The sequence below is a fragment of the Tiliqua scincoides genome, chromosome 5 (assembly GCF_035046505.1).
Source record: "Tiliqua scincoides isolate rTilSci1 chromosome 5, rTilSci1.hap2, whole genome shotgun sequence".
Taxonomy (NCBI): Eukaryota; Metazoa; Chordata; class Lepidosauria; order Squamata; family Scincidae; genus Tiliqua; species Tiliqua scincoides.
Genome location: NC_089825.1, coordinates 86,658,528 through 86,684,011, shown reverse-complemented (window position 1 = coordinate 86,684,011; position 25,484 = coordinate 86,658,528). Strand labels below are relative to the sequence as shown.

The 25,484-nt window shown below is 45.4% G+C and overlaps 1 protein-coding gene across 1 annotated transcript in view; it reads right to left on the bottom strand.

Annotated features, from left to right (window-relative positions):
- The window catches only part of SRCIN1 (SRC kinase signaling inhibitor 1), a 150,960-nt gene extending 125,933 nt beyond the window's left edge, over window positions 1-25,027 (bottom strand). Inside the window, exon 1 of the mRNA XM_066627851.1 lies at window positions 24,749-25,027. Coding sequence (XP_066483948.1) covers window positions 24,749-25,009 — 261 coding nt within the window. The 5' untranslated portion in view covers window positions 25,010-25,027. The remainder of the gene's footprint in view (window positions 1-24,748) is intronic.
- Between the last annotated feature and the right edge of the window lie 457 nt (window positions 25,028-25,484).

Here is a 25,484-nt window from a genome sequence, read left to right as displayed (position 1 = left end):
TTTGGTCTGATCCAGCAGGACTCTTATGTTCTTGAGATGGCTTTGTGATATCATATGTGCTGGCCAATCAGTCCTGTGCCCAGTTAGCTTGTGCTGGAAACTAGCAGAAGCAGTATGGCCTGAGCTCAGTGCTTCAGGGAACACTGGATATCTGATCAAAACATGGGGTGAATGTGGTTCCAGACGCCTCTAAGTATGTTAGTACTCATGCATTGCTGTGCATCTCAACCTGTAGGAGAGTGAACTGGCTTCTCATGGGAGTAGGGGCAACTGGAACAAGAGCATAGCAGTTTGGGAGCTAACTTAAGCTGCAATCCTAGACACACTTTCCTGGGAGTAAGAACTATTTGATGCAATGGGGCTTACTTCTAAGTAAACATGCACTGGATTGCACTCTCAATTGCATAATCCAGGTAGCACAACTGAGAGACTGAAAATATCCCAAGGGTCAGTGCCACATACAAACCTATGGGAGGCCAAAATGTGGGGAAGAGGATTTAAGAGAGGCTAACCTGCTACTGGTCCAGGAATGAGCCTGTGGTGGCACCTGGGGAGGGGGGGGGGCAAAGGATAGCCAACCTAATGAGGTCAATGAAACAGAGGTAAATTGCAGCCAATGTAGCTGCAAGGAAGTGTGGTGAATGAAAGAGAGTAGGAAGGATACCTACTCAGTTTCAAAACTGAGAGTGAGGACAGGCAATATTATGTTCGTTCTGGTGCTGGTAAAGCCTATGTACAAGATATCTTGGGGATGATGGCACTCCGGGCTAAGTCACAGCTATGAAAACAGTAACATTTCATATTTTTACCCATCTTAGTAAGAGGTAGAAGAGCAGATTGCAGCTTTTGAGTGGAAGATTCTGACTTACTTGTAGTCCATCACATTCAGTGGCTGCTTAGAAGGCAGTAGCCAGTTAGAGAATAAATATGCAAAATTGGACACCTGACGTATATCGATTCATTTAAACAACCTCCCTCCACCCCATGCTTCTAGCCTTCATAGTGGCAGAGAAAAGCTTGGGAACACCCGCTCTTCTGCTCAATGAAGAGGTCAGAGAGATTGGATGGTCCCACATCAGTCTAAAGCAAGCTAATAAAAGATGTCATTGTACATGCATTGGGTGTCCAGGTACTTTTTAGAAGCCTCTTCGCAGAGCTGTAGGAGAGCAACAAGGAGAACAGCTAAACTGCCAAAGGGTAAGCAAAACTGATTGGATTTCTGAGCTGCATTCAAAGGATGCTGAGATAGGACCATTATACAAGGGAGTAACATGTGTGAGGACTGTAAATGGGTTCCATCATGGCACTCACTCACCACTGTTCATCTATTGTTGATACACTCCATGCATGTGTATTGAGCCCAATGCAAGAGCCCATACATGTGTACTGAGCTTGGGCTCGAGCACAAGTCCTGAAACCCTCTCTCTTCCTTGAGGCAGAGAGATTTTTTCGGATAAACCAGAGGTTTTCAAACTGGGGCGTCACGACGCCCCAGCCTGCGTGCCCTGGCCCTTGCCCCCTTAAGGGGCGGGGGCAGCCTGGAGGCAGGGAGGAGGCAGCGGCGCGGTCCCCAGGATCACGCCGCTCATGGGGGCGGCAGGGGCTTGGGTACACGTACCCAAGCCCCTGCAGCCTTCCGGGGGTAAGGGGAGCCCGGCGCGACCTGCAGCAGGGCTCCCCGCAGCAGTGAAAATAGATGCAGAGCGATTGCGCTCCACTTCCACTTTAGCGGAGGTGGGGCTCAATCACTCCGCATCTACTTTCGCTGCTGCGGGGAGCCCTGCTGCAGGTCGCGCCGGGCTCTCCGCACCCCCGGGAGGCTGCAGGGGCTTGGGTACATGTACATGTGCCTTCCCCTGCCCCTGCTGCCCCCCCCTCCCGCCCACGGAAGAACTTAGTGGCTCTCAAACTCTCCCAGAGAGTTTGAGAACCACTGGGTTAAACATTCCCATTTCAAATTATCTCTCTCCCATCTGGATCTTAAATTAGCTGAGCGTTCCTTTTCCCTTTTTATTGTTGTCAATTTGCCTGATGGATGTCTGTGCTATTATACATATGCCTTTCCCCTGTTTCCACTCCCCCCCATAGGCGCGCGATTAAAATTAACTTGGCGCTCGCTTTCTGATTGCATCACATATTATAGCAGCAGCAGCTGCACAGCAGCACTGAGCAAAGCCATGACATTTGCAGCGCATTTCTATTCATGTCGAGGGGCCTTTTTGGGTCTTCTCCCCTCACATTTCCCAACAAGGGACCATCTCTGAAACCAAAGCCCACATTCTCAGCAGTCTTCCTTTTATACAGCATAAAAAATTTAAAGTGACTGATTGAAAAAGAACCTGAAACAGGTCTCAGATATCAAAAATGTTTTCGTTGCCTTCATGACTCATTCTCCAATGTCACTTAGAGGTTCCATCTTGTGCATACTGGTTAATGTTTGCATGCAAACGTATACAATTGGCACGTCACCAACCATATACTGTGCTCCACCAAGTGCTAGACAATCCCCACCATTTCTGCATTCCCAGGCAGGTAGCAAAAAAAACAACCAAACAAACAGGTGGCTTATTGGACTTCCTTAAGGGTTGCTGAGCTGTGCTCAGCTGGTTGGCAACCTTCAGTCTCGAAAGACTATGGTATAAGCCTACAGCACCCGGTATTCCCAGGCAGTCTCCCATCCAAGTACTAACCAGGCCTGACCCTGCTTAGCTTCCGAGATCAGACAAGATCGGGCATCTGCAGGGTGCTCAGCTAGATGGGTAACAAGTCTGTGGCACCCTATTTTAGGACAAAGTGGTAAATAATCAAGATTCCATGTTTTGTGGCCCAATCCTATGGGGCCCTTGTGCTGTTGGAACTAGTGTTCCAGCAGTGCAAGGTCCTTTACAGTTCTCTCACAAAAGGCACCATGCCATTTTGCACAGTCAGGCTACTGCCACATGCCAACAGCTTCACAACGACCCTTGGTACAAGTAAGTCAGTGTGGGGTGGGGGGCAGGAGGAAAGCAGGGATGGGGGGGTAAGGGGAGGAATGGGATGGAAATTGGGGCAGGAAGGGGGTGGGCTGAGGTCAAGAAAGGAGAAGCATTGGCAGCAGTGCCACCGTCAACATCCAAGCTCCCTTCTGGCATCAATCCACCTCCTTGGGTCCATTCAGATTTGCTGCATCGTTGGGGCAGGTTGGAGTAGGCCCAGTGGGACAGCGAGGGACTTACAAATGTCCCCTTACCCAGAAGAGCCCTCCAGAACAGCACCCCTCCCCCGCACAGGTTGCAGAGCACACTCTGGTGATGTTGCTGCATCTGCAAGGAGTGGGTGGAATTTAGGTAGGATTGCACTCTTAAATCAACCAACTGGTTCAATTAATCAGCTAAGGTTTTTTATTGCCAATTAACACCTCATCTTGGATTAACTGGTGAGACTGATAAAGACACGGGGACTAGGGACATTTGAAGGGCATATCATTGCCCAGGAGGAGCACATTTGAAGACGCCATTCCTTCACTGGCCAATTTGTTCCACAAAAACCCCACAACCCTGCTCAGTTCCTTCTGACAAGGAGTAGAATCTTTTTTTCCATACAAAGCTAATTTCTCATACTTAAAACTGTCAGGCTCTTTTATATGGAGGACAGATCTGTCAATAGCTATTACCGGCAGCAGCTAAACAGAATTCCCAGCTCCAGAGACTGTGCGCCACTGAATACTGGTTGCTGGGGAGGCAAAAATCAGGGAGGCTGTCGCTGGTGCCTTCATGTCTTGCTGCTTGCAGGTGTCCAAGAATAACCTGGATGAGCACTCTGGAAACAGGATGCTAACTAAAAGGACCTTCATCCTGATCCACCGAGATTATGCTTATAGTTCAACAGGTGCGTCTCCCAGTATTCCTGCCCTTGTCCCTGCAGACCAGATCTGTGGGTCTAGAAAGCAGAGCCTCTGAGAGGAATTTCATCAGGGGGTACAAAGTTTTTGGGGGGGCTCTTCCCAAACAGGGAGGAGGTGAAACAGTGGGGGAGGGTGCCAGTGGGGGTGGGCAAAAGGGGGTGAAACAGGGCAGGGGGAAGGCGACAACAGCCAGAAAAGTCTTAAGAGTCTTTGGAGTCTACAGGGTTTCCGAATGCAGAGCCCAGGTCTATCCACCCCCATAGCTGGATACAGTAGTATGGAAAGCCAAACACACTGGGAAGATTCTCTAAAATCTTTGAAATATATAAAATCATTGCAGAAAAGTATCATCATCATATTTAGGCTCACACTAGAATAGAAAGAGTCCTGTTTGCACCAAAACTTACTTCTGCAGCAGCTATAGTCCCACAACTGTCTCCCTGAGCCCCTATCCACTTCTTCATGGCAAGCAGATATACAAGCCAGAGAGCTACTGTCGCAGGCCAGTTTCCTCCCAGATTTGACACTGTGTTAAGGAATGTTATGTATGCAGTCTGGTGTATATGGCTTGTGGCAGCAGCCACCGCTGCACACCCATAATAGTGCCTCCACCATCCTTTGTGGGCTGCAAGTCCGGGTGGGATAGGAAAATGTAGGATCCCAGGAAATTTCTGGGCCCACTCCTTTGGCTCCTCCCCCCCCATTTGGACCCTGGGCCTGGGTACAAATTAGCCCCTATTTCCCCCCCCCCCCATGGACCCTGCTAAGATGAGGGTCATATTTGCAGCAAGGCTGCTCTTGTGGAACTCATTCCCAAAAGAGTCTCTCCCAATGTCCAAAGCTAAAAAAGACCATGCACATGCCCCACCCCTGGTCCTAGAACCCTGCTTGTCCTCATGTTTACATTTTCTTAAACAGGGATCCAGGGTCACTCTGTAATCCCTGCAAATTGGGCACAGAGGCACCTTTTAAAGTGGTAGCCTCTTGCATTTAGCAGGGGGGGACCAAATGTCCCTCTTTGCCCCAGCATGACTTTTTACCTCCAGTGGCTGCTGCTGCTGGTGTCTCTTCTTCATCTCTTCTTCATCCCTTTGGGCACAGAGAACCATTTATTGATTTATTTTGCTTTGTAAACTGCTTGATGAACGACTTTTTGTTGAAAAGGGGTATAAAAAATATTCTTAATGATAACAAATACTTATGGATACAGAGGAACAAAAAAGCTAACATGTGCACCAGGAAGACAGAGCCCGGTTAATCAGCTGTTTCTCCCTCTACTGGAGACGAAACACTGAGCTAGAGATGGATCTTTTATTATCTGCCCCAGCAAGGTATCACAGCCTGATCAGGTCACCTAAACTGAAGGCAAAGTGGAGATTAGCCTGGATTTAAGAGGGAGACCAAGGATGAAATCCCTTTAGGAACAGGCAACAGGGCTGAGGGAGTACATTACTCATCATAGACTCTATTAAGTGGCTGCAGTGACTAGATGGCAACTGGTGGACCTTCTCAAAGAAAGCATCTGTTCCTAGACAGAAACCATAAAAAGTCAAAAATCCAGGCTTTCCCTCCTCCTATTTTTAAATGACAACAGAGTTTCCCCTCTGTAATCTGCTACGCAAAGGGACTGCTTTATTTCACTTCATGGTAAGGCTAGCTCAGCCGGGATTAACATGCATCAGCTAGGCATTTTGAATTAAGAGCCTAATTTTTCTGGAGTATCAATTGTATTAAAACTAGCTGCTCCACACCATTCTATCCATATTTATAAATTCCACTCTGCTCCACCCCCTACATTACAGAGAAAAATCATAATTTTTTTTAATCATAATTATGAAAAATCATAATTGCAGCAGCAGAGTGGATGCTGCTGCGGCTTACCAGGCTACCATGATAACATTTGGAAACCCAGTTACCAAGTGCATGAAGCTAGTTCATGTGCATCCTTCTAATTCGACTGGCTGGAAGAACAGGCATCAAGCAGATGGGAAGAGCTTGTGTGACTGGACCCACCCATCTGACTCTTGGCTTTGCAATACTCTCATTGCAGCATCAGAAGATGCCACACAGCCGCAGTTCCTGAGCCACTACAGTTATCTAAAAAGGAGCCCTGAGATCACTGCTTTGCACAAACTATAAAGACACCAGTGACATGTGGTGAGGTCCAAAGCCGGGGAGGCACAGCATGCAGAGCTCCCGAGTGACGTCATGCTGCAAGGGATTCTGGGGGCTACGAAGAAGCTCCAGTGCCTGCACAAACACAGCAAAGGCTGCACTGCCACAAGCTATAATCTCTCCAAGAGACTCTCCAAGGCTGTCAGAGTCTCTCTGAGAGACTATAGCTTGCGGCAGTGACAGTTCAGCCTCCCCTGTGATCCCGCAACCGCTCGGAAAATGGGTGGCATCCATGTGCAATCGCAGGGGAGGCTGAGCTGCCAGGACAGCAGAGGCTCCCCTGCTTCCCCGAACACACATCCCCGAAAGACATGTTTTTTACTCAATAATAATAATAATAATAATAATAATAATAATAATAATAATAATAATACAGGTATTTATAAACTGCCTTTCTTGGTCTTTATTCAAGACTTTATTCAAGGCGGTTTACATAGGCAGGCTATTTAAATCCCGGTAGGTTCTATCTTCCAAGAAGCACAACATTCAGATGTTTCTTTCTGATCTGGCTTCACATTCTGGCTTTCATCCTCCCACGCTCAGAGCAGATGGAATAACTTGGCTCAGCTTGTCAGCTGCTTCAGGGTCACACGGCGCCGGTGACCTCGAACTGGCGACCTTGTGGATGTTATCTTTAGGCAAATGGAGGCTCTACCCTCTAGACCAGACCTCCTGCCCTTTTACTACATAGGACTTAAGATTATAGGTAAAGAATATGCAAAATAAAGAGCGTTAACTTCCAACTACTTAAGAGTTGAGGTGTACAAAGTGAATTCCAGGGACATATGATTTGTAAAACAAACTCAAGGAAACTGTCAGCCACAGCAGGTGAAGTGTGACGCAAATTCAGAACTGCACTTTGTAGCTTTGTGGAATGAGATGAACCAGGAATTAATTAATCACAGTCACCTTAAGTTGGCTGCTGCCTTCAAAAGGTGTGAGCTCAGGTTTCAAGCACTAATCAAAGGGAATCCAATTCTCCAACTGGATTTGCAGATTTGAAAGGCACTTTTTTTTGGCTCAGAGATGAGTCCCTTTCCTTCTTCCTTCTTGTCTCAAGCTTGTCTGCAAAAGTCAGATAATAAACCACCTTTGCATGTAACAGGTATGTAGGCAGGAGGTTGAGACATGGCAATGACATCTGCAAAGCCATAATCCTGCCATGCCATGCAGCATCTGATGCTGCACAGTTGAAAAGTAGTCGGGATTTTTGATATCATGAGCGCTTCTGCTGTTCAAAGGACAGGAATTTTGAAAATGTATGCGCAGTAGGAGGTCTAGTTAATTTGTTTAATTAAAAAAGAAATAGGAGTGCTTAACTTTGCCAGGAATATGGAACCCTACCCCTTTATTTTGAAATCTCTTGCATTCTCCCTAATCCTAGATGTGTAGGGTTTCTCTGAATTCTAAATGTGGAAGGGTTTAATGCTGAGGGAAGGGCACCTATTGGCACATGTACAAGGGCACCTTCTTTTCTTTCCAGTATTCCAGGAGCAAACTCTGGTACTCAGAACAGATGCCAGACCTGTCTAAGACCTGGCATTACAGAGACAGCTCAGGTGTCCACCCCATGGGATAACAACTTATCTATTTCAGCTGTTCCCAATCTTTTCCATCCTGCAGCCCACTTCGTCGGCAGATAATCTCGGTGGTGCCAAGAGAGACCCCAGAGGCCTCCTTGTCGCACCAGGCATGAGACCCACTCTACAGGCTTCTGCAGCCTTCAATATGGTCTGCAGAAGCATCTGAAAGCTACTTCTGGTTTTCAGAGACAAACCAGAAGTTGCCTTCTGAAACTTGGAAAAAGTTCTTGGAGGTTTCTGAGGCCTGCAGGGGCCTGTAGAGTTGGTCACTAGCCTGGCATGTCCCAGAAAAAGCTTCTGGGCCTCTCCATGCCTCTGGAATGGCTCTGATTTGGAGCCAAATGGAGGCAAAGGCAGGATGGAGGGCCCAGGTCGCAACCCACCAGTGGGTCACATAGTTTGGGCAACCCTGATCTATTGGGATTTTTAGTCCAACTGATCCAAGAGGTTTTCTGTGCAAGTGATTTACAACAAACTTAAACACAACAGGAGCTTAGATTAACATTTATATATGAAAATAAAGTTTTATGGGATCAGTGCCCCAGTTCTGGATACCTCTACAATTCACGTACCATCAACACCCTCAGAAGCATTTGGGTATTCTTTCCTTTCCTCTGTTTTACAGGAACTTCTGGGATTTGATTGGTTGCAAGCCTAGCCTTTGAGTTTTAGCTCAGAAATCTCTGTACATGTTTCCAGTCCTCAGCATTCTGTCAGTAAACTGTGGCTATGAAATCAGGGTGTTCGTGCCTCAACTTGCCTGGCCATTTCTCCCCCCCCCCCCCGGCCTACACCTTCCTTCCTCCCATACAGTGTCACCCTACCACCATTAAATTTCTTCCTTGAACTTCAGCTTCTTCTTCCACCCAAGTGTGCATCCATGAAGTGTGCCTCAGTGCTAAGATGAAGTACCAATACAGATGACATAACCTTGATATCAGTCTCTGGATCACAGCTAGTTGACCTTCTTTGGTTGGCCCATCTTTTGAAAATAGTTTCTGGGACTCAGCCTCAGTGAGCTTTTGTTCACCTAAACTCCTATGAGCAGTCACAAAAACACCAGGGGTCAGAAGGTGGCACAGGGACCTCTCAGAAAAACAGCCCTCTTTTCTATGTCTTGCAACTCATCCCACTTTCTCTCTCCTTCCACAATGTTGAGACACAATTCACATCCAACCCATGGAACTTCTACATGCCTCAGAGCTCTGTCCTATCCAACTTTCCCACACTGATGCATCTGTGCCAGCAGGACATGCGCTGCATTCTGTGGTGGTGGTGGGCAATCACAGAGGCTTCCTTAAGGTAAGGGAATGCTTGCACCAGTGCTGGAAAGTTGGATGGGATTGGGCCCTCAATTAAGTAGCTGTGCCAGAGATTCAAAAGCAACACATTATATTCAGCAATGGGTAACTGCACATCTAATTCTCCCATTGTTGAATCATAAATTGGATATTAAAATAAGCCTGCAATCTGAAGCATGCTTACTTGGCATTTAATTTCATCAAAATCAATAGGACTTTCCTCAGAGAAACTGTGTTTAGAATGGAAACATTAGTGGAATGTATACTGCTATTTCTCTTTTCAAAATACGATTTGTGAGACAGTGTTAACTATCCCAGATATGCCTTTTGTCCTTTTTTGTGCCCCCTTTTTTCCTGTGCCACAGCTGCCGTCTCCACATCTGATGTCAGTAAATTCTGTTCAGGAAGAGGAGAAGATCAATAGTGCCCATCAGCAATATGTTTCTTTTCTTCTTCTCTCACTCTGACCCCAACCATATGGCGAAGCCTGTGCGTGGCTGGAGAATGAAAAGCTAAAAGTATTGGGGGGGGTGTATCTTGGAAGCCAAAGTTGGTCTACAGACCTGTCTGGGCCTGTCTGAGCTTAGTTCTCTGAGCCCAATCCAGGCCTGGGGGCAGAACAGGGAAGTCCTCTTTCAAGCACTTTAAAAAGAAAGCAACAGTTCCATTTTGGAGATGTACAGTCTTGCTCCTGCCATGGTTGAGGCAAATAATCTTGAACTCTCTTCTGATTTCTATAGCTAACACACCCTACTTTGACAGCTAAAATAAATTAGGCAAATCTGCTATTTATTTGCATAATTATGCTGAATTTGCATGCTCTTATCATTCTCCCAACTATTCAGTTTTTTAAAAAAATGTAAATAAATTCATCTCTGCAGATAACTAAAATAAGAAGGATAATTCCATCCTCCAAAGTCAGGGATGATGTAGGATTTAACTAGAGCAGCCATTTTCAACCACTGTGCCGTGGCACACTAGTGTGCCGCGAATGGTCTGCAGGTGTGCCATGGGAGTTTGGGGGAAGGTCATTTACTAGTAGGACCATTGGGGGATATGAGCCCCCCGCCAACAGCATGGTGTGCCTTGTCAATTGTCAAAAAAATGATGGTGTGCCCTGACCATTTAGTCCCTTGTCAGTGTTCCCTGAGATGAAAAAGGGTGAAAATCACTGAACTAGAGAGTAATCCTTCTACCAAGCCACCTTCTTAGGTGTCAGCTTTTCATCTATCTGAGACAGATTTACACAGTCAATTATTTGTTTTGAAAGAGCTCTTTGACTTTCAGACAAGATTCCCACCTGATCAAAACAAACTATATCAATTTGTAGAAGATGGAATTACATTTATGCTTGGCGGTTTTTACTGTACTCACAAATGCCTGCATACACACACAGCATTCTTTCGCTAATATCAAGGATGTCTAAAACGATTTACTGAAAATAAACTGAAATAACCTGACAGAAGGAGAAACGGCATTGCTAACTGTCTCCTTGATGCAGCAGCACCGTGAAGCGCAAGGGCTGAAGACCAGGAAGTTCTGCTACACAAGCCTCCTTGAAATGAATGGCAGTGGTGCAGGAACAGTTTGGTTTCCGTGGGGCTTCAGACTGGAGAGCTTCCTGCCAGCATTTACAAGGCTTCACAAGTCCCAGTGACTCATCGGGAGAAATTTCTCATGAGTATGGCCTGCTGCAACCTTAACCACTGTCTATGATGGGGAAAGCAGTCATTAAAAATTAACGCAGCCTGCAGTGCAAGAATGAGAGCAAAGCTGATTCGGCAGGCTGGGACTCAGGGCTGGTCCCTCAGCAATGTCCAGCACTTCGCTTTCAGCAGAGACTCTGGCATGTCCAAGATAGAACAAAGGTGTTGTCAATAATAGAAGAGGATCTTGAGCCCAGGATCAAGTCCATAGGTTTGTCAATTTTAATAGATCCGTGGGAAGGCTCTGGAATTTTCTAGATCAGGTCTGGGACCCACCATTCGGTTATGACCTGTTTTTGGTCCATCACAAAACTGACAGGGCAGATTAGGCTATGTGCATCAAGGGTTAAACAAGCTGCTACTGTGGGGGGAGCACTGCTGTCCAATCACCATTATAGCCACACCCCTTGGCATTTATAAATCAGGCAGAAGCCTTTAAAAAGTTTGAGAACTGAACCACTATAGATAATTTACTTTTATGCTCTCAGATTTATTTTTCTACACTGAGGGCTAGAATCATGCAGCCTAGTTTTTAAAATTTAAATACCGTTTTTAATTTAAACTTTTGAAAAAATGAAAGTTTGAAGGAACCCCAGATCTGCGCCGAGCACTCAATTTCTAGGGGCATGTATTCAAATTGATCTAACCAAACCAAAGGCAAGAGTCTCATTCTTTCAAAAATGATAAAATATGAGGTTTTAGGCAAACCATGTTCCAGATGTCATATTCAACAAGATGGCAGGCAGCCGCTATTAGTCTCTTAACAGTATTCTGCTACAGAGAGTCTATGTCATTTTAAGGCTGAAAAGGAAACCACAATAGACTAGAGAACACAAAGGCTGACTTACCTTCAAGTCACAAGGTATTAAAAAAAGAGGCTGTTGAACATGGACCAGCTGTGGGAAGGGTTCCGTGCATCAAGATGATGGCACATCAACCTTATAAGCGGAGAAGAAAGAGGTCTGCAGGGGCTCTCAGCAAGATGCATTCTTTCTTACTGCTCAAGTCATTTTCATAGATCTGAGTCACCTTTTATGCCTTCGGGAGAAACCTTGTTAGTGTTCTTACAGAATTTCTTTCATGCGAGCCTTGGGAATTAGGCCTCCAATCTACCAGTAAGTACTCAAAAAGCCATATCCTGAAGAGATGGCAGATGGAGTGGAGAGGGCACAATTACACTGCCTGCTTCCCCTCATTTTAGGAGCATGCCACCCTGCTTCTGACATTATGCATTCCCTGAACTGAAAACACACTGATCTAGAAGGAAAATGAATGCAGATCACCACATATGACTGAACGCATAACATCGCTCCACAAACCCAGTCCAACGCAGATATGTCTAACCAAGCTAGACACAAAGCACAGCTTGTAACATCCGTGCCATGTTTTACATTTTTTAAAAAAACATTGTTTCACTTGTGCCAGTGTTTTCCATGGAGTTGTGTTGTGAGCCCCTCTTTTTTTTAATGAAATACAATATATTTAAAAAGTTTATTTATTGATACGTGCGGCCACCCCATCCCGCAAGTTCAGAGCAGGTAACAAAGCAGAAAACAAAACAAAAGAAAAGAAACAACTCACAGAAAACAAAACGTAGCCATTTCCATGGCTAAACTCCTATGACATCGCATTTAAGGCTTTGCAAGTTATAACCAGCACCTTGAATGATTCCTGGAATAATATGCATCTCATACATATTGTTTACACATATGCAAATAGATGTGCTAAATTTGGGTCCCTCGTTTGCCTTAATTTTGACAGGATTTTTTTTAACTCATCACCAGCCCAAGTCCCAAAGGTGATGCTATTAGAGCAAGGCAAGGTTAAGCCTTCTTTTTTTTCCATATCGGGGGAAAAGAATATTTCTCATCCCAAAGAGTGTGGCAGTGGTTGTTGGCAATGGGGCTGTCTCCCCGAGCTCCCCAGTGTCACTACTACTCAAGAGTGCCAGCCCTTTACACGATCTTAACATAAGAGTAGGAAAAAAATTATTTAACAAAGAGGTTTCTGATCCCATGCAGGCAGTTGTAAAAGCCCCAAAAGCTGCATTTGTGTGGCTTTCCACTGTCCAGTTAAACATGGAACCTGGTGCCAGTAGTTTAGCTGGGGGGGGGGGGGACGACATTAACTACTGCAGATGCCACCATGTGCTGTATAAGCAATCAGAGCCATTCCCAGAAGTGATAGCAATACACAGGCATTTGCCAAACCAAATGGCATCTCCTACGCATTGCCGCTGCTGCCCAGAAAGGCAAATGGGCTGCTTACACAGCATGGTGCAGCGCCTGCAGTACTTACCATTCCCCCCCAGCTATGCTACTGACTGGAGCAATGGGGGCTTCCACAATATAAATTAAGGCAGAGGAAGGAGTTAGGTTTCTTATACCTTTCCCAGAATGGCTTACTTCCCTGCTGCATTCAACAAGATCGACTATGCTCCCACATGGGTTCCCCAATCCCACATCTTTCATTTAAAAACAGGCTCCTGGCCTTCAGCACAGAATAGAGAAGCAAGTTGAGGCAGGCCAGGTAGCCCTCAGCTTCTGGAAAGAATGCTTGCACAGGTAGACTGGCTGCTTAAATTAACAGGTTTATATTTTATATTTTATATTAAAAGTTTATATTTGGAGGTTTGTTTGTTTGTTGGCTTGATTTCTTATTTTGCATTCTGAAGCCATGAACGCAAATATGGATACACCAAAAAGAAAAAGAAAAATCATTCCAGATTGTGACCGCAATCCTAACCCACTTTCCAGCACTGACATAAGGCCAATGCAACTCTGAGGCAAGGGAACAAACCTTGCCTTACCTTGAGGAAGCCTCCATGACTGCCCCCCAACTGCAGGATGAAGCTCATGCCCCACTGCCACAGCTATGCCAGTGCTGGAAAGTGGGTTAGGATTGTGCCCTGTGTTTCATTTGGTGGCTGGATTCATTTTCTTGGGTCATCTCAACAACTTGCTTCATTTCAAGGCCAACTCAGATGCTTGCTGCATTTCAGTTTTGATTTCATTTTTAAAATTGTTTCCCATTTTTTTTCAAATGGACAAAATTCCATTCACAATAACTTTTTATTTCTGCTCAGAATTGCACAGGGGGGCAATGCCAGTTGAATTTCATCCAGATGGGTGCTGCTGGGATTTTTATTCTAGGGGCAATTAATGTGCAATAATTTTTAAAGGTCTCAGCTGTCCCATCACATTTTTTTGTGTGTGTGTGGCCAGTCTGCACCATACTTACAGTTAATGTAGATGCGTTCCAAGGTTAAACCCCTGCAAAATTTCAGTAAATTAGATGCAGACAGTTGAGAAGTAACTCATTTAAAACAGCATTAGTGGTTTGAGCTTAGCTTATCATAATTTTGTTCTCTGCCCAATTTGTACCCCAGTCATGGGAAATGTAGAGCTAACTCTAAGAGAATTCAGAGAGATAAGATGCAGGTAATTCACAAGGAAATGTAATCCTTCTAAGTACTGCCCTTTAAGGGCTGAGTCAAAGCAAAACTGACACAGGCACAGAGACGGGAGTGGACAGCTGAGCTGAACTAAGAATTGGGAGAATGAGTTTGGGTCCTGGGAGCAAACAGAAAAAGTGTACTTGAATCACACCCATAAGAAAAAAGGAAGGAATAATTTAGGAACAATGGAATAGGAAGGACTTTATTGATCTTAACCCCTGAGGGCTGGGGGATAAGAATAGGCCTTCAGTTTGGCTGTACTTGTTGTAAGAGGCGACTAAACAGCCATCGGGTAGATGGGATTCCTCAGCCTAGGAAGGTAGCTCATTTGAGAGAAGGAAAACTCTGATCCCAAACCTCCACTGCCTTGTGGCTACATCCAGTTATGGAAAAGGCTTCAGGAGTCAACCTTGAGGCAAAATCCGGAGCCGGAGTCCCTGAGGCAGTTCATGGCTGAACACAGTCACGTTCTGGCAACTCCTGTGACGCCGCTGGAACCAACGGTATTGGCTTCTGCCTTTCCATTGGACCATTTCAGCGACGTGGAGAGGGGGGATTTGCTGCATGGGTAACAGTCTATCCTCCATACCTACTTTACCCAGGCTTTGCGCACTGGAGTGGACACTTTGTTCCAGAACCACCATTCAGAGCGCGATACCATAGTCTTCCGAGACTGAAGGATGCCAACAAAAATTATTGATCTTAAGCACACACCAAAAACTCCTGCAAAATGGTTAACCCCAAACCTGTATGTTGTCCCATTTTCACTCAGTTGCTATATGACAGCTCACAGCAGTCAATCGCATTGCCCCTTGCCCGACCTCTCCCTCCATTAGCGGACTTCTTCTGTACTGAAGTCATCTTCAATGCAGGGAAGAGACAGACACAGAAAAAAAGGGGGAGAAAAGCTGCTTTGCCTGGGAGGGGCTCTCTCTAAAATGGGGTGATTTGGTTCTGAGTGTGATTCTTTCAGAAGCAATTGCCTAGTGCCTGACCTGCAGCTCCATCTGCTGTTTTCCCTTTGCCTCTTTCATCACCATCAGCGCTCTGCTAGGCAGGAGAGAAAAATCTGTCACTCTTTCTTCAGGAATCTGGACAGCTACATTGTGAGAGATGCCAGCAAGATAGCAAGCATTATTATCGGTATTTTTTTTTTTTTTTTACTATATAGCAATCAATTCTCAAATCATTAGAGCTGCTGTTAATTCTGTGGTACCTTGCCAAGACTAGGAAAAAAAGTCTTACCTGTAGTTCAAATACAAATCTGCTAAAAGTGAGCTCGAGGGTTATCTACTGAAACTGATGGGAAGGAGACACAGGGCAAAGAAAAGTCCTTCAACTGATGCATAATTAATACATGGAACTCACTGCCACCAGATGTGGTAATGGTCACGAGCATTGATGACTTTAAAAGAGGTTTGGACCATTTCATACAAAAGAGGTATGTAGCGGATTATTATTTCTATAATTAATGGCCCAATCCTGTTTGGGCCTTGCGCCATCAGAACAAGGCCTTCTATGGCTGTTGCAGAAGGTAGCAAGCCATTTGGTGCAGGCTGGCCGCCACCCTAAGTATTCGGTTCCACACACCAGTGGATTGGGGATGCTTGCCAGTGCAGATGCCCAGGAAGGAGATGGGGCAAGGAAGAGGGTGGATCAGGTGCCAGGAAGGGGAGTAGAAGCGACAGTAGCACATGCCGATATCCTAACACCCTTCCCAGGGCCACATGGATTTGTGCCAGCTTTGAGTAGACCCAGCAGGTTTACTTTGGCGCATGGGAATTAATGTTCCTTTATTCCAAGGAGGGCTCTGGAGGCTGAAATTCCCCTGCAGGAATTGGCACAGCTGCATTGCTACACAGAGAATTAAGTAGGATTGAGCTGCCCAACATTTATACCCTGCTGTTCTTGCCAAAAGACAACTCAAGGCAGCTTACAATCAAGGGAAAAAATGATAAAATAAAACAAAATAGTGGGCAAAAGAGGCACTTTTTCAAGTGGTGTTCCTCTTATATTTAGCAGAGGGAAAGCGACTGTCCCTGTTTGTTCCAGCACAGAGTGTTTTCCAGTGGCCACTTATGGGATTTCTCCTGGTCTGTTAGATTATGAAACAGGGAAGCACTGAAGCATAATTTTGCTTATTTCTTACATAAACCATTTTAAGAACAGCATGTTAAATGCTGCCGCCCCTTCATCAGTGATGTGTCTGTTTCCAGCTCCCCTGGGTTGGAAAAAGGAAGAGCGGGATGGAGCAGAAGAAGAATTGAGGAGAGGAGAGTGTCTCCATTTGAAACTCTAGCTCATCATTCTCCTCTCCTCCACACTTCTACTTCATCCTCCTCTCCTTTTTCCAACCTAGGAAGTGGGAGGCGGCACAGCAGAGACAAGCGGGCAGGCAGAGATGGATGACCCATGTCAATTTGCTGTCTGAAGTGACTATCTCAGTAGACTTCATGGATGGTCCATTCCTGACCTCTGGTCTGATCCAGCAGGGCTCTTCTTATTCTCATCAAGCCAATGTGGTTGTGTGAACTGGACCTTTAAAGGCTTCTAGCCCCGGTTTCTGAATACTGGGCTGAGCCGATTTAACTCTGATGCTTTTATATGTATTTCTCCAGCTACAAATGTACCGTATTCATATAAATCGACTTGAGTTCCTCACTGTCTTTTTCAAGCTTGGGAACAAACTTGGAACATGCACAATTCTGTTTTGGAGGCACAATCCATGCAGAGGGGTGTTATGTTCTGTTACTTCTGGTGCAGGATTCAAACCAGGGTCCTTCAGATCCAGAGACAGAAGCCACTATCAGCTGGACAGCCTGACAAGCTTTCCCAAACTTAGTCTGCCACACTGACAAGACATACCAATGCAATTGCACTATAATTCTACTTCCCATGTTCTGGGATTGAGGTTTGAAGTTGAAACAAGGTTCACATGTTGAGCCCTGAATTCAATAAAGGGCTATGTTCCATCACTGATGTGTGCAGATAAGAGATGCTTCGTGCAAGGAGATAAAGCCCCGCTGTGTTTGAGAATATGGCCTTCACAGTGACCACCCTGAGCTAGTAGCTCAGTACCAAGCAATTAGACAAAAGGAGAGCTGGCATGTCATCCCCAGGTGATCACAGGTGGAAAGAAGTCAGCACTGAGCATGTAGAACAGGCGTCTCCAAAGCAGCGCTATTCATATGCACCTGGCACAAAAAGAGACATGGGTTTTTTTCACTCCCTTAACAGTTCTTGTTACAAACATTTAAAACATCTGGGTCTGACATCACCTTCGGCAGGCGCTAGAGGGGAGGAGAGACAGCTTTTCACATCAGCTATTTCCCACACTGCAGCTTCAGATGACATCTGGACTCTCTGGCACAGGAACCCAGGAGCCCACCCCTTCACCTCGTCCCCTTGTGCCTATCTAGATTAGAAAGCTTAGGAAATTTCTTTAGAAAGGTTGGGAAATTTCAGGCGACTTTCTTCCTTCTTCTGCTTTGCAAACCAAATGCAGTTTTATGTGCACCAAAAATCCAAAACCAAAGAGCCCTGAATGCTATGGTCGGAATATGGAACCTCAGTCTGACAGCTTGTCTTCAGATGACTCCTGCATGGTACCTTTCAAATAAGCCTTTGGGAATTAAGAGGAATTACTCTGTTGAATTCCCAAGGACAGGGATTTGAATGCTGGATCACTGCAGCTGCCTGATGATATTATCTCCTCCTTTGTCTTCTTATTCACCCCATCTCTCTTAAAAAGCTAATTTCCTGACAGCCTCTTTTTTTCTCTTCCCCCTAGCTCTGCGCCTTCTGATATGTTTGCTCAGTGGTTCCCAGACTGTGACCTGTAGCTCCCAGGGAGCTGCAGAAATCAGCTAGGGGAGCTGTGAAATCCTCACACGCACAAAAAAAAACCCTACTGCCCTATACAATGTATAGGATTGTAGCCCTAATGGGGAGCTGTGGCCAATGGCCCAGTAGGTCAAGGGAGCTGCCAAAAGCTTGGGAACCACTGCGTTTGCTCCTTAGACCAGGTCTCTCCTTCTCCATTCCATAAGTCCTTCCTCCTCTTCTAAAACATGAAACCTTCTGCACACGCACCCCAGCCCCCACAAGCTGCTGTAACTAACCTAAACATGCAACTGAAATTCTTCTCCTCTTTACCCGTACTGCTTTTATTCCCTTCTCCTGCACTGAATGAAAGATTGTAAGCCACTTGGGGCAGGGACCTATCCGTTTTTGCTTTTTGGAGCATGATGCTGCTTCGTAAAGAAACAAGCCTAAGCAATAACAATCTGCTTCCTTGGCAAAGCTTATCCTGAACCACCCTGGGTCCACACGGCCTGCTTCTTTGGTTCACGTCCACTATTCACTGATCAATCCCTCTTACCTTCTCCACTGCCTGGAGATGGTAAGCCCACAAGAGCAGGGACCATTTCACTTCTTTGGTCTGCAAAAAATCTAGCAGACTGTTGGTCTTACATTGATGTGGACTAGCAATATAAATATTATTAACAGCTGCAGAAGCAGCAGAGAGAAAGAAAAAGAGGTTCAATAGATTAGTCAAAGCTTAGCTTTCTTCATTGCTGCCTGTTTGCTAGAAGCTGTGGTGCAACTCTTCCTGGAGGCCACCAGTTGCTCTGTATTCCCCAGAAGCTCCTTCAGAACAATGCATCTGCTGCAATGTCCTCCTTGAGCCCTCTCTCAGAAACCTCTGAAACTCCCCTTCCCAGTTTTGCAGACTGTAAATAGAGAGGTGAACCGGCTCAGCTTAAAAAAAAAATAACTCTCCCAGTTCAGAGAACAAAATCTTCCGCTTCTCACACCTATGCTTCACAACCTATTATCCTACCTGCCGCCACATCCTTCCATCCAATCAACTTCCATTACTCTTGACCTAACACTCACAGCCGCAATTCACAGGACCCCAACTTGATGCCCTTCCTGATTTTAACCCATCACCTTTCCCAACATGTATTCAGTCAGTTTCATGCTGTCTCCTCTTCTACAGGCAGAAGGTCTTGCTATACCCTGAAGTTTCTGCCTTCTCCTCCTCCTCCTCTTCCATCTAAGGCAGGGATGCCCAAACCCTGGCCCTGGGGCCACCTGCAGCCCTCGATGACTCCCAATGCAGCCCTCAGGGAGCCCCCAGTCTCCAATGAGCCTCTGGCCCTCTGGAGATTTGTTGGAGCCCACACTGGCCTGACGCAACTGCTCTCAGCGTGAGGGCGACTGTTTCACCTCTCGCGTGAGCCGTGGGATGAGGGCTCCCTCCAGTGCTTGCTTTTTCAGGTCTGTGATGCAGTAGCGGTAGCAAAGGAAAGGCCAGCCTTGCTTTGTACAAGGCCTTTTACAGGCCTTGAGCTATTGCAAGACCCTCATTTTATTTCATTCATAAAAGTTCATCTTTAATATATCCATTTATGTAAACTTATGTAAATTTATTCAAATTTGAAATGTAAATTAATTCTTTTTTTTTCCCCTGGCCCCTGACACAGTGTCAGAGAGATGATGTGTCCCTCCTGCCAAAAACTTTGGACACCCCTGTTCTAAGGGGACATATCTAAAGCTGAAGTCCCCTGAGGTTCTACACTCTCAAGAGTGAGTTTAAACAATAATGGACACAATTATTTATTTATTTATTTATTTATTTATTTTAATTTTGGGTTCCAAGTTTTATCGTGTTTTATTGTTTTTAAATGTTTTATTTTTACACATATTTATATATTTTATGTTTTTATATGATTTATTTTGTAAGCCGCCTTGAGTGTCCTTTACTGGGAGAGAAAGGCGGAATATAAATTCTATAAATAAATAAATAAATAAATAAATAAATTGGGGCTAGACATATTTTATGGAGAACCTATCAATCAATGCCTAGTAGCTATGATATAGCTAAAAATGGAAGTGCCGTGTTTAGGGGCAGAGTAACTCTAATTACTACGGGCTGGGGGCATTGGGGACAAATATCAGGCAATGACCATCTTTGTTGCAAAATTCTAGCTGATCACATGCCCCGTTATATAGAGTTTTTGGTCTGATCCAGCAAGGGAATTCTTTTCTCTTTTTACCAGGCCCTTCTTACACACAGTGAAAAATTCCAACATATTCTTCTAATCCTATTTGAACCGTATATATTCTTCCACAAAACAGAGATAAAGGCCAGTGAATACACAAATGCATCTTTCCCATGAGAGATTCCCTGTTTCAGTGTGCAGGGGCGCATTTATAACCACAAGTAAACACCATAGAATTTGATGCAATTGGATGAACAACATCCATAGAGTTGGATGCCATTTATTCCTGATGATCACCAAGGCTACCACTGATGTTAAAATATTTATAGGGCATCATCCTAATGGTTGTAACTTCCTGGGTAATTTTTGCACAAATGAAAAGGTATATTTCATGGAGAAAGTACAAATGTTCCTGTGATTAGTCTGAAAAGGTGCAGTGTGTAAATAATTCATCTGTAGGCTTTAAAAAAAACAAAACTTAAAACACTGCTCTAGGCAAGCCGGGAGAAGCAACTTCATGCTTGCTACAAAGGTCCATTCAATTACCAATCTGTGCAGTCAAATCAGAAGGGGGTTTCGTAATTGTCACAAGGGCCAGCCAGTCAGCATACTATATAATCAGCTTCTCCTGGAAACAGGAAGAACTGGTTGCTCTTGAGTTCAGTTCAATTTGGAAGTGTGTATGACTGCCCCAAAGAGAGTAAGTGTGAGTTCCCAGCAGCCTCATCTTAAACTGTGTACATCTGTACGCAGCCTAAATATTTTCCTGACTGAAACTAAACTTCACAATGCTATACAAGGAAGAAGCATAGCCAGGGGGTGGTGTAGTAAGTACGGCATGCAGCGCAATGCGTCTTGTCAGGGATCCATCCCCCTCACCATCAGAACCATTTGAGACAGTGATGGCAACACATTGCCATCTCTGCCCCAAATGGCTCTGATGGCAAGGGAGAAGGGCCACTGACATGGTGCATTATGGTGTCTGCCGTACTTACCACACCGCTGCCCCACTGTGGCTAGACGTCTGTCTCAAGGCTTCCCCTCTTTTTCCATCAATGTTGCACTATATTTAGCGGGGTGTATACAGATGCACGTTCCTTGGGAAAGCCTGGGCTCACAACTTCTAAAGAAGGAAGGCTCTGTGTATTGTAAAGGTGCAGATAACACAGGCCTACAAAATTGAGGGTCAGAAAAGTTTTCCCCAAACTTTATGGTGGTTTGATATGAATTAGGGGTGCCGATTCCAAAAATGGCATCCGTTTTGCCCGATTACATCTAGTTTTGGAGATATAGTATAGCCTCATTAGCGAATGGTTCAAGCAGCTTCCTCATGAAGAAGCCATGGTGTAGGAAGCAAAATGTGTGTTGGCCTGTGTAATAGTACTGGAACAGTAAAGGACAAAACTGAAGTGAAATGCAACAGTAACCTGGACATAACCAACATAACCAACACAGAAATCTCAGCACTCTCAGAAACACCCAGAAATTCTTGGGGTGAGAGAGGGTCATAATTTAAAACTAATTGCCTTTCGAACTGTAGACAATTATACCTTTAAGGATCAGCACTGTAAAACAAAAGGCCAGCACTGATTTGCAAAATGGTGAAATTGCCCTTTAAACGTAATACTACATACTGAGCTATGGGGTTATATTTGCAACACTGATGGATTTTGATGTTCAACACCAGAGGGAATGTCACGCTACTGTGTTTATCTGTCTCAAACAGGAATTATGTGCTGCTGCCCCATGCTGATGCCATTCCCAGCCAGGGGTGTAATCAAGGGGGAGTTGGGGCAGGAACAGAGGTCTGGAACTTCTCCTGCAGCAGGAGGGATGACTTCATCAGCTCATCTCAGATGCTGCCTTTGACACTTTTTCCCATAGGACCTTAACTGAGAAGATGCTCAGTAAGAGGCAAACTGAAGGCATAAGTGCCAGTCTGCCCTGCCCCCAGATGGGAGGGGAGGAAGCCAATGGTTAGAAAGAGGGAAGAAGGTACAACTGGATCATGCCTCCCAGGAAGAGGAGTGGGGCCTTTTCATTTCATTGGATGAGTGGCCACACAAGAGCCATGCTGTGCACATACAGTACATGAAACTAGTGAGCTAATATGCACAGGATTGCACTCTAAGCCTGCAAACCTAAACACTCTTTCCTGGTAGTAAGCCCCACTGAACGCAATGGGACTTCTGCGTAGACCTGAATAGGATTGCTCTGTGACATGCCTTTTATATATTTGCAGAATTGTTTTTATCTACCTTTCAGCTTTATACATTTCTTTTATGCTACCGCAACCCACTCCAAGACTTTGGGATGAAAGTACATCTTGGAGTGAAGTACGAAATTCAAAGCAGAACTAAGTGGCAGGGAAAGAAAACACCCCAATGATGATGTCTGAAGTTGCCTTTTTGGTGTGCAGTCTTAGTGGCTGTAGGGATATCATCACAGCTCCTGCATTTCAAAATCTACCACCGCACTGCTGCTCCCAGCACAGCATACATCTTGCAATGTGTGAGACATAGCTAGCTGCACAGATGGCAAGGTGGAGGAGATGTCTGGGACTTAAGGCTGGCAGGGGCAGGCAGCAAGAAGAACTTCGGAAGATGGACAAAATCACCCAATGAATGCATCACATGGTCTCTGTGTCACCCTTAGTTTTAACTGGCTTTATGAATCCAAAAGGCAGCATTGGTTTGAAGAATGGCAAAGCAGCTCCTCATGTGGCTTTGCAGGGGATGCATTCTCTGCTTATGTACACTATGACATCTGCCCCTTTACTGGTCAAGGGACTAGAATCCCAAACCTGGTCCATGCATATTTGCTACACAGTAAATCTATGGTGTTCTTCAAACGCAAACACAGGCCTGGTACACGTGACCTTCAGCAATTTGTTTTCTTTCCATGCAGACCTTTTACTTCTGCAGAGCATAGATGCGTGAACTGGGCACCACCAGCCCAGACAATCTGAATGCGCACAGTGAGTTTGCATGGATTGCAAACAGGCCCAGCGGGATGTTGGTCAATGCCTCAAAACCCCAAATTCCAGAACTGAGCATTGCAAAATTCACATAAGGATCTAAAACCAGGCATGTCTCAAGGGAGTCTCATTCCAGGGTTTTCCACTATTATGAAAAGGAAAAGAAGGGATGCTACTGCTCTCCTTGAAGGCTGGGCAGGAGAAGTGGAAACCCTGGATCAGGCCTGTAGTCATCAACAGCCCACAACCAAGAAGAGAGAGGACTCTTTCTCCATGCCTGACTGCTAGATTGGACACCTAGATTTAGCAAGCAGGGCCTATGCTCATCTGCAGTGCAGAAATCCCATGAACACATTGGTCACAGGACCAGGCAACGCATTACATTAAGCCTATCATTAGTGTTGATGGGCTTTTTCTTTTAAAATAGCAGACGAAAGTACCAAATGGAACTTTCTTGTCAAGGAGCCCTGATTCAGATAGGAAATGCAGTGGCTACCCATCCATTTAACCCAGGCCTTCCTCTCCAGGTATGTCATGCTAAGCATTACAAGGAAATTGGTCCTCAGTGAGATTTGCTTTTGTGAAAACATGTTTCAGATCAAGCTGATTTCTGCATAAGCAGAGTGCTTAACAGTAGGGTGCTGGGAACCCTGGGGCAAATCCACGCACTGGCTTTCCATGACACTCCCTGATGGCATACAGTGTGACTCTGCCAGTGTACTGAGGGTGATTGAGGGGTCAGCCAGCTTGGTGTTCCTTAATTTCTGCAGAGATGTAGCCTATCACTCTCTGTAAGCACCAATTTATTGGTGACGATGAGGAAAAAAAACGGCAATCAACAATATCCACACAAAAGGGTGGCTTGGGGGCACACATACTTAGCAATGACACATTAAAACACACATGCCTAATAACTGTGCACAGAAAAATCACCAATAATATAGATCAGATTTAGAGAAGTGAAGAGCTCTTGCACAAAGTCTTAAGGCACATACACAATCAGTCTGAGGGCCCAATCCTATCCAACTTTCCAGTGCCAATGGAGCCACAATGCAGCCTTAAGGTAAGGGAACAAGGGTGCAGCACATGCCCCATTGGCATGGCTGCATCAGTGCTGGAATTTTGGATAGAACTGGGCTCTGAAAGTGTCTGAAATTGGACTAATTCCAGTGGCTTTTTCCAAAGATGGCTGGGAACTTGATGGTAGCTTCTTGATGGTGCTTGGGAATTCTCTATGCGATATTTCAAATACCTTCACAATACCCCAGGACTCTCAGATAAGGAATCATGATAGTTCAACAATCCAAAATGTTTAAAAACTGATAGGAGATTCCCAGAGAAGCAGGAGACTGGAGTTCTGACTATTGCAAAAAAAAAAAAAAAAAAAAGCCTGGAAGAAATCTAAAGTCCACTTTCACACCACTGCTACTTCCTATATGATCAGACTTGTCTCATAACCTTAAGGAAGCCGGAGAGGCACATTGGATGTGCCAGGAACCATCCCACACTCTACTTCAGAGTGTATTTCTTGTACAGGCTAACAGGGCCCCTCAAGGGAAAGCTGCACTCTTGCCTAGCTATGTACCTATGCCAAGAAAATGTCAACATTATAAGAACTGATAGAGAAACCTGACTGAAGAACAAAAGGTAGTCATTACCTGGTCCCGGATCCTCTCCTGCTGCCCACGGATCGCCAGGGCATGCTGGGGGTATTTGCTCTTCAAGTGATCCATGAAGGCATCCCGCTTCCGTTCCATCTCAGACTTCTGAAGCCCCGTGAGGGCTTCCAGGCTCTGGGCAGCAATCACAGTGTGTCGACGTTCTGAGGTATGCACCAGCCCTACGTTGGAAAATCGGCGTGTGCCATTGCCCAGGGTCCGGTATTCCCGTGGATATTCTGCATCATCTGCCGAGATCATGTGGGCGCTAGTCCTCTCGGGATCTACACGGATTTGGGAGGGAGGAAGAAGAGTGGAGAAGGAGTCAGGGCACCTTTCTACTTACCCTACCGTGTGGGGAAAGGATCTGGAGTTTCCAATGTATAAGAGGTTGTCTGTGCGCGTGTGCATTTTTTTTTAAGGGAAAGGGAGAAAGAAGCCAATTGTGGGCTAGAAGGGGAAGCAAATCAGTCTTCACAATTGGACAGCTACACTTTTTGCACAGGACAGGAGCAATCCTGCCTGATCCTCAGCAGAAAGTTCTCTTTGGCAATAACCAATTGCTCTCCCCAAAGGAACTGAGCGTTGGCTGCAGCTTTCTTTACCCTCCTAATCAGCCTCAGAATGAGGTCACACACGTGTCAGGCCCTTAAAGGGAGGACAGGCAGATTTCAAGCTTTGGGGAAGCATGACGGAGGTGGGTGAGAGATGGGGAGACAGAGGTCTGTTACAATCA